The 13,714-nt window shown below is 37.6% G+C and overlaps 1 protein-coding gene across 12 annotated transcripts in view; it reads left to right on the top strand.

Annotated features, from left to right (window-relative positions):
* MPDZ (multiple PDZ domain crumbs cell polarity complex component) overlaps nt 1–13,714 on the top strand; it is a 162,116-nt gene that overhangs the window by 60,303 nt on the left and 88,099 nt on the right. For 7 of the 12 annotated variants that reach the window (XM_019415506.2, XM_019415502.2, XM_019415497.2 and 4 more), the window contains exons 11-13: nt 10,016–10,199; nt 10,962–11,051; nt 12,945–13,054. In XM_019415506.2, coding sequence (XP_019271051.2) covers nt 10,016–10,199; nt 10,962–11,051; nt 12,945–13,054 — 384 coding nt within the window. The remainder of the gene's footprint in view (nt 1–10,015; nt 10,200–10,961; nt 11,052–12,944; nt 13,055–13,714) is intronic. The other 5 variants (XM_019415498.2, XM_053907937.1, XM_019415507.2 and 2 more) reach the window with 2 other exon arrangements.

The raw sequence follows: 13,714 nt of genomic DNA, 5'->3' as shown, positions 1-13,714 counted from the left end.
TACAGTAATATCACACTTTAGTTGTTGATACGTTAAAGGTAAAGACCAGACATCATAATCTTTAGTGTAGTTGAATCTGAATTTTGGGATGAGTGCTTTTTTTTTTTTTTTTTTTTTTTTTAATATCAACAGAATGATGGTGTTGTTGTTGGCTCCATGTCCAGGACTCTTTTAACTTTAGGAATATATAAGAATAAAAGAAATAGATCTAATCCCCTTAATCAGATCAACCCCATCATATGGATATTGTCGTAACCTCAGTGTGTTTTGAGCCTATGGCTATTCAAGGCTGTGTACAAAAGAATACAACTTTCAGTTCAGTGTTCTGCACAAACTGGGCTACCCTAACTACTCCTCATAACATAAGTCCGAGAGACCCTATATCAGGGGCTTCCTGGTCAGGTAAGTTTAGGAAAAACTGCATGTGATAGGGTCTCTTAGGGATTCATAAAGCACAGTGAAAAAATCTAAGACTCTGAGAATTTCTGCAATAGAGAAAATGCAGCTGTTTTACTTTGGATTTTCCTAAGCTTTTGTAATCATAGACTCTTTCCTCAAACATACTTTGGAAGACATTTTGGAGTATACTGATTTATCTTAAAATGTATCTGTTTATATATAAGTCCCTGTTGTTCCCTTGGGATGTTAATATGTTAAGAAAGAAGAATGTTAAGATTCCTGTTCATAGCAGCATTATTCACAATAGCTAAGAGAGAAAGTAACCCAAATACCTGTCAATGGATGAACAGATAAACAAAATGTGTTATATAAATACAGTGGAATATTATTTAGTCTTATAAAGAAGGAAATTCTGTCACATCCTGCAACACGATTGAACTCTAAGGACATTATTTTAAGTGAAATAAGTCAGTCACCAAAAGACAAGTACTGTGTGTTTCCACTTATATGAGGTACCTAAAATAGTCACACTCAGAAATAGAATGGTCATTGCAAGATTTTGAATAGAGGGCCAATGGGTACAGAGTTTCAGTTTTGCAAAGTGAAAACATTCTGGAGATCTATTGTATGACACTGTGAATAAACTTAACACTACTGAACTGTGCATGTAAAAATGATTAAGATGCTGAATTGTTTTGTTCTGTGTTTTCTACCACAATTAAAAAAAAAAAAAAGAGGTGCCCTTATCTCTCTGCCTTTGCTTCTACGTTACAACTTCTTCTTGGGCTTCAAACTAAGTACACCTGTTCACTTCTTGAAAGCTATTCTGAAGATGCAGTTGTGCTTGCCACTTAGGTTGGTTGGCTATATCCTATGCATGAGTTTTAACCACTGTATTTTCTTTTTAACATAAAATGAAAATTAACTACTTTTTTTTTTATTTTGGAGGAAAAGAGAGAGAGAGTGCATAGATATAGACCCCAAAAACCATACCCAATACTGAATTAAAAATTGAAAACATAGCTAATGTACTCTTTTTTCCCCCTAAGATACGTATTTTAATCCATTAGAAAGCTGTTTTTAAAATGTTCAGTTACTTTTGAAAGAGAAAGCCTGTGAGAGTTGGAATTATACAATATGTGGTCCTTTGTGTTTCTTTTTTTTTTTAATGTTTCTTTATTTTTGAGAGAGAGAAAGAGAGCGCAAGCAAGGGGGCCACAGAGAGAGAGGGAGACACAGAATCCGAAGCAGGCTCCAGGCTCTGAGCTGTCAGCACAGAGCCCGACACGGGGCTCGAACTCACAAACTGCAAGGTCATGACCTGAGCTGAAGCCAGACGCTTAACCGACTGAGCCACTCAGGCGCCCCAACATGTGATCCTTTGTGATTGGTTTATTCCGCCTAGCATGTTTTCATGGTTCATCCATGTCATAGCATGTATCAATTCTTCATTTGTTTTTATAGCTGAATAATATTTCATTGTAGGGATATACCACCTTTTATTTACCTATTTATCAGTTGATGGACATTTGGGTCATTTCTGCTTTTTGGCGGTTACGGATAATGCTGCCATGAACATTCATGTACAAGTTTTTGTATGGATGTATGTTTTCATTTATCTTGGGTATATAATTAGGAGTGGAGTTGCTGGATCCCATTATAACTGTTTAGTAAGCTTCTTTCACCTACAAAATTTGGATAAGGAAGCTTCCCGTGTGTAATTTTTAGCAAGACCAAATGAGTAATTAATATACCTGTAATTTAATTAACATAATTAATATACACTAGACATATAAGTACCGTTTTATTAATTAGGCAGGTACTTCCTGAAAACCTGAAATGATTGCACATTTTAAAGAGTCTCACAATAGCTTCCCTCCAAACTTGGTGTCATTTTCATTCTTATTAAAGTGGAAATTCATATACGGTTTTGCTCACATAAGGTCAGTAATAAAGGGCATTGTTGAAGAGAAAGTAGAAGCACCCTTCCTCTGTTTTCTTGCTTTCAGTAAAATCACTTGTCTTCACTGTCATCAGTGTTCTGAGTTTCAATTTTTAGCAATCTGCTCTTCAAAGTTGCAAGCATCTCAGGCTCTAAAGAAACTTCCTGCAGTGCTTTTGCTCATGCATGAATTTTTGTGAATGGCGCCATCTTGTGGACTGTTGAGATGTTGGTGGTGGCATTCTTCACCCTGGTTGCGTTTTCACAACTGCAGTCTTTGCTTTTCAGTTTCTGTTTTGGCAACGGCTGTTTGAAGCTGTGCTATACTCTGTTTTTGTTTTGTAGTTGTTGAGGTGGCGAGAAGATTGAGAAATTGTTTCTTACTATTGTGAGGAAGTATTTTATAACATTAAACCAATTTTGTTATAAGATTCCTGTTTCACACATTGTGATCTGTTGACCCCTAGGGTTTCACTGTGACTATTCTAGGGGAGGGAATAGAGCAGTTGACTCCATTTTATTCTGGTATATTGGTATTCCGTATAAGAATTATTTGATCAAGGGATTCTATTGTATTTTAAAAAGTTGACCAAACTTGTCATCTGATGAGATCATATACTCATTCCATTTAATTAATTAATTAATTAAATTTTAAATTATTTTTAGAGAGAGAGGGAGTGCAAGTAGGGGTGGGGCGGGGGAGAGAGAGAGAGAGAGAGAGAGAGAGAATGAATGAATGAATGAATGAATGAATCTTAAGCAGGCTCCCTGCCCAGCATGGAACGCAATGTGGGGTTTTAATCTCATGAATGTGAGATCATGACCTGAGCTGAAATCAAGAATCAGCCGCTTAACTGACTCTGTCACCTAGGCATCTCATTCTTTTTAGATTGATATATAGAGGTCTTTGCTAAAAGCGATGTGGAATTATGATTGATTAAAAAAATTATTAAAAAAATTATTGAACAAGTAAGGAAAGGTGTCAAATGTTGCCTTAGATATTCTGACTTTGTTAATAGGCGCAAGTTCTCTCTTAATACGTGTCTCTGTAAGCTGTGTTGGAGGTGTTGGCTGGCTAGATCGAGTAAACCTCAGGAGCTGGGGTTTTCAAGTTGTTTCAACTAGTGATTCTCTCCTGTAACTGTCGTGTCTGCCCTGTGCATTGTGAGGTTACTGGAACTCTCCTTGAGGGAGCACATAGGCAGTTCTGTTGCTGTTGCGTGTAGTTCCGGTGCCCTGTGGTACCATTGGGTCTGAAGCCACGTCTTCACTCTGCCTGTGATAATGACAGACCATGGCCGCCCGGGTCCCTGTTTTGGGCTCTGGTGACCTCGTCTCATGTGTGTGATGAGTGTAATGATATTGAACAGAAACTGCTCTCGGGAAGGCCTGAGATTTTCATGTTGATGAATCGCTTCTTCCGTCTGTTAATAATACCAGCTTCTGGGTTCCTTCCCAGTGTAAAGTGCTCGGGCACTGTAATTTGGGGGAAATTGTACCCTTATTCCCATATAACAGATGAAGATACTGAGAAATTGGAACTGAAATCTAGTTCCATGATTATTCCATTACAGCAATTTCTTTTGTACTGGTACCATCTCTATCTAACGTTTGGGTAAAAGGGGATGTGGTTTTAAATTGAGGTCATCAAATTTTGAAAGTAAAGGAAGCATGCAGGTTTTGGTTTGTTTTTGTTTTTACCATACTTGAACTTTATTGCTATTGACAAAATAATGTGCATTTGATTTTTAAAAATGAAATTGAGCTTTGAAAGAGGTGAGCAATAAAAATCTATTATAGATGAAAAGTTGCAACCTAAGTGAGCCTCAAAGTTGAGATTTTTATGATTTTTTTCTTATTTTCTTTACTATCCTGGTGGTAAGTAACATGTTCATTTGTTTTTAGATTAATATTTGTCTTTGAGGTTTGAAGATCATAACATTGGAACATGGTTGAAAAACCTCATAGAAACCACTATTAGTATTTCAGAAAAATTCCATATATATTTAAATAGGATCATATTATATTTGCTTTACTTTTTTTTTTAAATTAATGTTTATTTATTTATTTATTTATTTATTTTTTAACGTTTATTTATTTTTGAGACAGAGAGAGACAGAGCATGAATGGGGCAGGGGCAGAGAGAGAGGGAGGCACAGAACCGGAAGCAGGCTCCAGGCTCTGAGCCATCAGCCCAGAGCCTGACACGGGGCTCGAACTCACAGACCACGAGATCATGACCTGAGCTGAAGTCGGACACATAACCGACTGAGCCACCCAGGCGCCCCAATGTTTATTTATTTTTGAGAGAAAGAGGGGCAAAGAGAGAGGGAGACACAGAATCTGAGGCAGGCTCCAGGCTCTGAGCTGTCAGCACAGAGCCGGACGTGGGGCTCAAACTCCCGGACCACAAGATCATGACCTGAGCCGAAGTTGGACACTTAACTGAGTTAGCCACCCAGAGGCCCCTGTTTTACCTTTTTATTTTTTATTTTACTTAAAAACATACTTGGAGGGTATAGTCATCTCATCACATGTAGTTCTATTGTAATATATTTAAGTGGTACGTATTCATGGATGGTTAATATTTTTTACAGTTTTCTGCTGTTATAAACACCTGGCATTACATACCACTTTTTATGTCTTTTACAGGCTGACTTGAAGCATCTGATTTTGCTCTAATACTGTTAGATTTGAATTTTACTTGTTCCTCTGCATTGGATCTTGTATGCCACTGTTTTCTTTCTTTAAATTTTAAATCTGATTAATCTCTCAATCAGCTAGAGTGTTTTGAGTAAATTTTATGGAAAGAGAATGTATTGGTAGGCTTGCCAAACCTTTTCTATCTGAGAATCTCTTCTGCTGCCTTGGACAGTTTGGCTGGGAATAACAAAAACATTCCATAAGAGAAACTTAGGGGAGGTAATCTTAAACAACTTTTAAGATTTTGCAACATTCCTTTTTAATTTTTAATAGGGAAGGATTTTTCCTTTCCCTCTGGAAGAAATCTTATACAAGTATCATGGCTTACCTCATTCTCACAGAATAAAATGCCCTATGGCCAATTAGAGTCACTAAACACAGTCCCAGTTTAGTGACTAAAAATTTCTTCGGGCTCCTGGGTGACTCATTCGGTTGAGTGTCCAACTCTTGATTTTGGCTCAAGTCATGATCCCAGGGTCATGGGACTGAGCCCCATGTTAGGCTCGGCACCGAGCGTGGAGCCTGCTTAAGGTTCTCTTTCTCTCTCTCTCTCTCTCTCTCTCTCTACCTCTGCCCCTCTCCCCTACTTGTTCTCTCTCTCTAAACAAAAAACAAAAACAAACCAAACAACAACAAAAACCTACCCCCCCCAAAAAAAAAAGAAAGAAAGAAAAGAAAAGATAGAAAATTTCTCCTCCTAAGTAGTAATTGAATTTTAAACTACAGCCCTGGTGTAGCGGAAGCTTGCTCTGAAGTGATGGCTTACCTAGGGATAGAGAGTGTATGCTCCAGTTTCTCTTTCCCTACCTAGCTATTCTTTTTCTCCCTCACCTTCTTATGGCAGGTTCTTCCCCTACCACCATAAAAGGCGAGAGAAGGAAGTGTAGGGAGGATAATCAGACACACTGTCCTTGACTCTTCTGCTGTAAGATGGTTTTGTGCCGAGTGAGCCTGGCAGATGCTTAAAACTGCTTCTTAAGAGTTCCTTCTTGGATTCTTAGGAGGTCCTAGATGGGTTCCTGAAGATGTTTGATTTAACTTCCCAAGACGGATGATGGAGTTTTCATCTGACTTTCCTTACCTTTGGCCTCTGGTTTCTCAGCAGTCTACTCCGTAGATTGTCTTTGGGGTACCATCATTCCCTAGGGGCACTCTTGGGTAGGTTTCAAAATGGCTTGAGCCTGACTTTCTCATGTGCGTGGCCTGCCTCAGGTCTATGCCCAAAGTCAGACATTTATCAACATAATAGCCTTTTTTCTCTTGCTCCACTGTCAAAGCGACTAAACAGCCTCTCCCTTGTCCTTCCGATGAAGTTAGACATAATCCACTGCATCCTTCCCTACTACCGGTGACTGATCTCTTCTGACTTGAGGCCAAGGGTGAAACATATAAGTGGGTGGCTTGGGGACTTACAGTCATCTTCTGTCTTAAACAAACAAACAAAACAAAAAAACAAACCTCCTCTTTAATTTTTCCTGACCTGTAACAACCCACCTCTTCTATGCCGTAACTGTGTGTACATTTTCATCCTTACTACTTGGTTTAAATTTCTGCCTGATGGGCCCGCTCATAGCTCGTGATGGTACAGGATATAAATCATCTTAGCATCTCAACCATGATTTCCATTTTTACATGTATTACACTAAATGTAAAACCCTTGATTTGTAATTTCTTTACCACAAATTCTCTGGATAACCTGCTCACTCTGTTGCCTAAGTGCTGGCAGATTCTTTTTTCTTTTGACCTTTGGAATCCAAGAATTTTACCAGGATATGTCTAAGTGTTAGCATTTTATTTGGTTTTGTTTTTTAAATCTGTTTTCTGGTTTTTCATGTACCTCTTTTATTTGTAGACTAAGGTAAATTTTCCTAACCTAATCACTTCTTTGCTTATTTTTTTCCTCATTTATTCTCTTTTCCTTGTAATTCTTTTCATTTATATTGATTTTTAGATCAGCCTGTATATGTCTTTAGTCTTTTCTGATAATTTTTTTGCTTATTCTTTTCTTCTGAAATAGGGGAACATTGTATGCTCCTGCCTTCCATTACCTGGCTGTTTTTGTGGTATTTAAAATCCTGTTGACTGCCCTCATTGTCACAACTTTCCTTTTCTTTTCTGGTAGATATTTGTTTTTTTCTTTATAACTAAATCCATGTTTCCTTGAATGCTGTGAAATATGAATCCTTTTGAGGGAAGTTTCAGAAAATATCTTTTTTCCTGTTCACTACAGTAACAATTTCATTGGAAGATGTTTGTAGTGACGCCTCAGTGCAAGCACCTTCTTTTGGACATGGTATCTTCCTCCATATCCTGTGACCTTTCATCATTCTTAGTAGGAATTGTGCTTGTACACATGGGATTTGAGATGGATTCTGCCAAAGACTGTGTTGGTTTTGTCCAGATGATTCAGGAATTGACAGAGCAAGAAGGAAGGGGGGCATTTAAATTTATTTAAGTTTCACTTGTAGATTAATTAATAAAGACGAAACCAGTGCTGGGGTATCACCGTGGGGAATTTTGCCCCTGTGTACTGAGAGATTGTTTTCTGTGCCTGTTGTGGAGCCAGGAGTTGGTTGGGGTTGTGTGGGTGCATGTGTGTAGGGTGTGATGTCATTGCGTATGTGTAATTCCATGCTGCTGCATGCTCCCAGCATGCTGTGCAGCCTTTAGCACTTGGTGTAATTTTGTGGAATCACTGGTTAAGATCCACAGGTACCATCTGACTACCTCATTTTAATAAGAGACTCTTGTTGGATTTTACTGGAGTTTCTTCTCAAAGACCAAACAAACTATTCTTTCACATAGATTCAACTGGCCTGCTTTGGATCTGGTCATGTCCAGGCCACTCCTAGTAGAAGTTTCCTCCAAGTTACTGGCATAGGGACTTTTATTTTTCCATGGTTTCCAGTTGTGTTGCAGTGTTTTCTCTGTTGTTATATTTTTATTAGTTAGTCCAAAAGGGAATCAACAGGGTGAAGGTAGGAGGAAAGAGAAGAGAGGTAGACACCTAAACTCAAAAGCATTATGTCAACTTTAAGTAACTTGCAAAGGGTAAGATTGTTATCTAGATAAATTTAGAAAAATCTATATCAGAAGTCTCTAGATTTTTGAGTATCTCCCAATTAAACACTGCATTCTCCCTCTTCTTCCCCCTTTATGTATTCATATGTGATATATATTTTCTCTTTCTGTCTATATGTATATATGTGTGTGTATATATATATATATATATATATATATATGGTATTATATAATTAGTATATATGTTATATGTGTATGTAAAACAAATGGAATTTTAAAATATGTTTAATTAAAAGTCCTTTTATATTCTTTCAGAAACCTCTGAAGTAAGGTATTATATCTTAGAGATCATGATCTAGCTCTTGTAATTCTCATTCATTTCAGTGCCTAATGTGGCCAGCACTGTGCTTAGAAAAGCATGACACTTACACAGCCATTTTATACCCATTTTACAATACAAAAGAAATATCAATGACTTGGAGTTTCAATATTAAATGTTACACTTTTCCAAACCGTTTTCAATGTAGTTTTGAAATTTTATAATTTTCAGTGAAATTTAAAAAAATAAGGTGCTATAAACTGCACTTATTTATTCAAAAGGTAATTTGCTTTACAAATAAATCCTTGACAAATGGACAAATGACTCTATATTCCCATTTAGGATGAATATCTGCTGTATAGACAGCGGTATGTTTTGGTGACATCAGAGCCCGTCCTCTTGGAGTATGTAGTCACAAATCTAATAATGACAGAAACTGTAAAATTAAAGTTCTGGTAGGGGCGCCTGAGTGGCTCATTCGGTTAGGCGTCCGACTTCAGCTCAGGTCATGACCTTGCCGTTCCTGAGTTTGAGCCCTGCCTTGGGCTCTGTGCTGACAGCTCAGAGCCTGGAACCTGCTTCAGATTCTGTGTCTCCCTCTCTCTCTCTGCCCCTCCCCTGCTCGCACTCTGTCTCTCTCTTTCTCTCCCTCTCTCTCTCTTATAAATAAGTAAACATTAAAAAATTTTTAAAAATATTCTGGTTAATGCTGGGAGGGAGAAATGGCAAAGGGGGCTTTTAGTTAGAGACCTTATGATAGCTCAGTTCTGAACATAACTATTGCACGGACATTTGAAGCAAGTACAGGTGTTTTCTGGGTGGACAGATGAGAAAGAACATGGGCTGGAGGGAGCCCAGAGAGTCTAGACTCGGGGAGCAGAACCTGCAGAGGTCTTCTGGCTAAGGGGAGCATTGCAGGGTGGGAGCGGAAATGCGTGTATGGGGGCTGGAGGGCACAGGGGTGGGCAGCCCCGTGCCAGATGAGATTGGTGGTGCAGCTGGGGACACTTGACATAGGTCTTTCTAAGTTGTGTTCACAGTATGGAAAATTGACCTAAGGAATATTCTACCAAAGGCAGGGTTGGGACGATGTGATCATATCTTCAGTTTGGAAAGATCACAGGGGCATCTTCAAATGTTTCATCCTTTGTGAACTAGAAAAAGGGAAAACCCCATGTATTTTTTGAAGAGGCAAAGAAATAAAAAGGAAGGTAGTTTTGTTGTCTTTTTTTAAAGCTAGGATAAGTGTGATTTTTGGAATACATCAGTGCTGTCGGGGACTACTTTTGTCACTGTCTTCTACACTTTATATCCTGCAGAGTACTGGTTTCCAAGCATGACTGTGTATCAGGATCACCTGAGGAATGTAAAAGAGTATTCCCACCCTGGAACTGTTGGCTCCTAATATCTAGAAGCGAGACACCATAATCTCTAATACGCAAAGCAAAACTCTTCTGGGTAATTCTAGCGCTCTAAGTTATTACTAGTCCCCAAACAGGTGTTCGTTCATTCTGCAATTAGGGGAGCACTCAGCCCCATTCTTTTCCCACTAACAAGCAGTAAGCATGCATTACGTGAATCGGTAATACAAATATTCATTTATTTTTTAACATATGTTGCTCTTATCACAGGTAGATGGCACAAACCTTCAGGGTTTTACCAATCAACAAGCAGTAGAGGTGTTGCGACACACAGGACCAACTGTGCACCTGACACTAATGAGGAGAGGAACGAAGCAAGAAGCTGAGCTGGTGTCAAGGGAGGATGTCATGAAGGACGCGGTCTTGTCTCCTGGGAGTGCCAGCGGAAGCAAAGGTAGTGGCAGGTTCAGTTGGTTTTCAGTTAGACCCTTATATCCCTTAGATGTTTTTCTAATTCTGAAATTATTTAAAGAATGGTCTTTAGTCTTAACTGTTCACTATGAACCAAGTAAAAAGGAAATTTGATGAAGTTGGGACTAACGAGAACCAGTGATGTGTCCGTTGACTATAAAATGGGCTCTCGATTAAAGCAAATTTCTTTCTTTCCTGTTTATTCAGTCCCCATTTCAGAGTCAGAAACGTGCATCTATCCTTCCATCCCTGCTTTACTTTTGGGTGTCATTGCCATGTTTTCTTTCCCTTTAGGGGGAACCTTTTCGGCCTGGGCAGTGTATGTATGCAAGCCTCATGTTTCTAAACATCCAGCCTTCCCCTGAAGGAATCTACTTTAATAACACATTTAGAAATGTCTTTTATAAGCTGTTAGTCCATGAATATCTCTGAAAATTATGAAATCCCCAGGTAGCTGACTGGTGTTAGAGTTTGTTGGTAGAAGCCAGGCTTTTGGTTTGAAAATGCTGTTTCATTTCTCAAACTGTTGACCATTCTGGTATTTATGCCATATACTGTTCATTGCAGTACTAGGAAATTGGGAGGTCACAGGAGAACTTCCCTTTAAGTACAGGTGGTTGTTTTGAAAGGTGTACTTACAAAAAAACACTCATTGAGGGGTTCAGATAAATAGAGTGGGATTTGAAAAACGTCATGTGCTTGATTATATCATAGATATAACTACTAAAATATTCTTATCTTTAAGAAAATTATGAAAAAGATGAAGATTCTTCATCTTTGAGTAGAAACACCAGCATATTACCAATTGAAGAAGAAGGTAAACACCTGGAGCCAGGTTATTACGTTCTTTATTGTTTGTTTGTTTTTTAGAGAAATGATTTTTGCAAATGTGATTAAGTCTTTATGGATATATTGTAAATTACTAAAAAAATCTATCATGAAAGAAAAAGAGATGTTTTTAAGTCTTTATTTGTAGATAGGATTAATTTCTCTAACAGATTAAAATAGTTCATTTATAGCTGGCATATTTTATGGTCATATGTTCTTTCTTACATATTTTTTTAATTAAAAAAATGTTTAATGTTTTTTCATTTTTGAGAGAGAGAGAGAGAGAGACAAAGATAGCATGAGCCGGGGAAGAGGCAGAGAGAGAGGGAGACACAGAATCCGAAGCAGGCTCCAGACTCTGAGCTGTCAGCACAGAGCCCGACACGGGGCTTGAACCCATGAACTGTGAGATCATGACCTGAGCTGAAGTCAGATGCCTGACTGACTGAGCCACCCAGGCACCCCAGTCTGTCTTACATATTTTTGAAATCAGAGGGCTTTAGGAATCAGTTATGTACAAGGTTTTGTATCAGTCCCCTTACTTCAGTATAGCCGACATGTTCATATCTTATTGAGCAAGGAATAATAAAATTATGAAGTATTTTTAAAAGAAACGTGAAAATCTTCTTTTAAAGCGTAAGCTCTTAGGAATGAAACCGTTCTATTTTGGGAGGCTTTTCCTTGTCAATTTTTCATAAATTCTAAATCTTAATATTGGGGAATTGGTTTGGAAAGGAATTGTATGGAGAAATTATTAAAACTTTCTGAGATTTCTTTCAGTATAAACGTAGACTTCCTCGAGCCATTTAAACATTTTTTAGAGCAGCATTGTTTTAATATATAATTATGCCAGAATATTATTGCCATCTTTTTAGTCTGGGAGCTATGTGCTTTCCTTAGCTGTCAGATTGCTTTAGGCGCTTTGGTAACTTACATCTACTGAACAGAGTCCAAGAGTGGTCTTCCTGTTAATAGTTCCTTTGGAGCTTTGTGGTTCTTTAAAGTATCTACTCCATTATTAACAGGTTTTATTTTCTGCTGAAAATTTTGCTTTACTTTTATTATTTTAAAAGAATATTTGTGTTTGCAGTAATATCCTGAGAGTGTGATGTGTAGGATTCATATGTGTTAATTGCACTCTGCCATTTTTATACAAGTAGGTGAAGAAATTATTTAGGCTAAAGTGAGTATCAAGAGTAGCAGGAAAGAATAAAAAGCTTTTAGAGCATGAAACTTGAGACAGTACATAGGGATGGGTGTGGGGGATCATCTCGAAGGCCCAGACCACATCTTTGCTTGTGAATGTGCATATGTGTGTGGGAGGATGGGTGGGAGAGGCTCTAGACTTAGAATTAGAAGTCCCAAATTCTTTTTTACACAAACTAGGGAAAAGCTTCTAAATGATTCGAATGCATCTACCCTAGTGCTTATCCTTAGACAACAAACAAACAAAAGAAATTAAATAGACCCATAGATACAGGAAACAACTGTTTGATACAAGAGTGAGGAGGGGTTCAGGAGCAAACGAAATAGGAGACAGGGATTAAAAGGTACACACTTTGGTTATAAAATTAATAAGTCATGGGGATGCATTGTACAGCATAGGGAATACAGTCTGTAATATTGTAATAGCTTTATATGGTGACAGATGATAACTAGGCTTACTGTGGGGGTCATTTTATAATGTATGAAAATATTGAATCACTATGATACACACCTGAAACTAATAGGATATTGTTTGTCAGTTATCTTTTAATAAAAAATAAGGGTAACATATACTGGGTGAAAAGTCAGACTTGCTACAACAGACAGGTTCTGATCACAGTGTCTCTTTTATAGAATGTTAAAATATGGAGATTTTTGTAGTTTGTCACTAACGTCATCGTGTTGACTATTTCAGGGTATCCATTATTGGCAGCAGAGATGGAAGAAACAGAAGACCCACAACAACAGGAAGCTGCCCTGCTGACGAAGTGGCAAAGGATTATGGGAATTAATTATGAAATAGTGGTAGGTTAGCTTAGCCTCCCTAACTTCCTAACTTGTATTTGAGCAGGAAGTTCATGACAAAAATAAAGATGATCTTCATAAAGAGACCGAGAGAAGTAGCAAATGCCCAGGACTTTTTTTGAAGACCTAAATGCATTGATTCCTGTATTAAAAAATTTAGGTAGGAGAAAGTTGGATAGCAACAAAGGAACTGAGATAAATGGGTTGAAAAATTTAGGACTTGTAATTCACCAATATTTCGACAAAAGGAATGTTTTTTTTTGTTTTTTGTTTTTTTGTTTTTTTGTTTTTATTCTTAAGTCTGGGATTTAGAGAAAGGATCAGAATAGAATGACAGAATTTACTTAAAGGTAAAAAAAAAATCATCATGATCCATATATAATATTGTAAGAGGATTTTTCCCACTCTTCCTTTCCATATATATTTTCCTTAAGAGGCTTAATTCTGCATTCTCTTTTCATACCACTTATGCCACAGTGAATGTTTTATGTTTATTAGCAGTTTGCATATCTCATACAGCAATCATGATTTGCTGTCCTGAAAAGAGACTTAACAATTGTGACCCAAATTATCAGTCTTGAGATGTACACCAGCAAATTTCACGGTTTTCAAAAGGAAAAATAAAATACTAGGTTAAGTAGAATTTTTCTTATTGCTTAT

Source organism: Panthera pardus, unplaced genomic scaffold, assembly GCF_024362965.1.
Source record: "Panthera pardus isolate Hobbes unplaced genomic scaffold, ASM2436296v1 HiC_scaffold_20, whole genome shotgun sequence".
Taxonomy (NCBI): Eukaryota; Metazoa; Chordata; class Mammalia; order Carnivora; family Felidae; genus Panthera; species Panthera pardus.
Note: the sequence above shows the minus strand (reverse complement) of the source record. Positions and strands in the feature narration are given on the sequence as shown.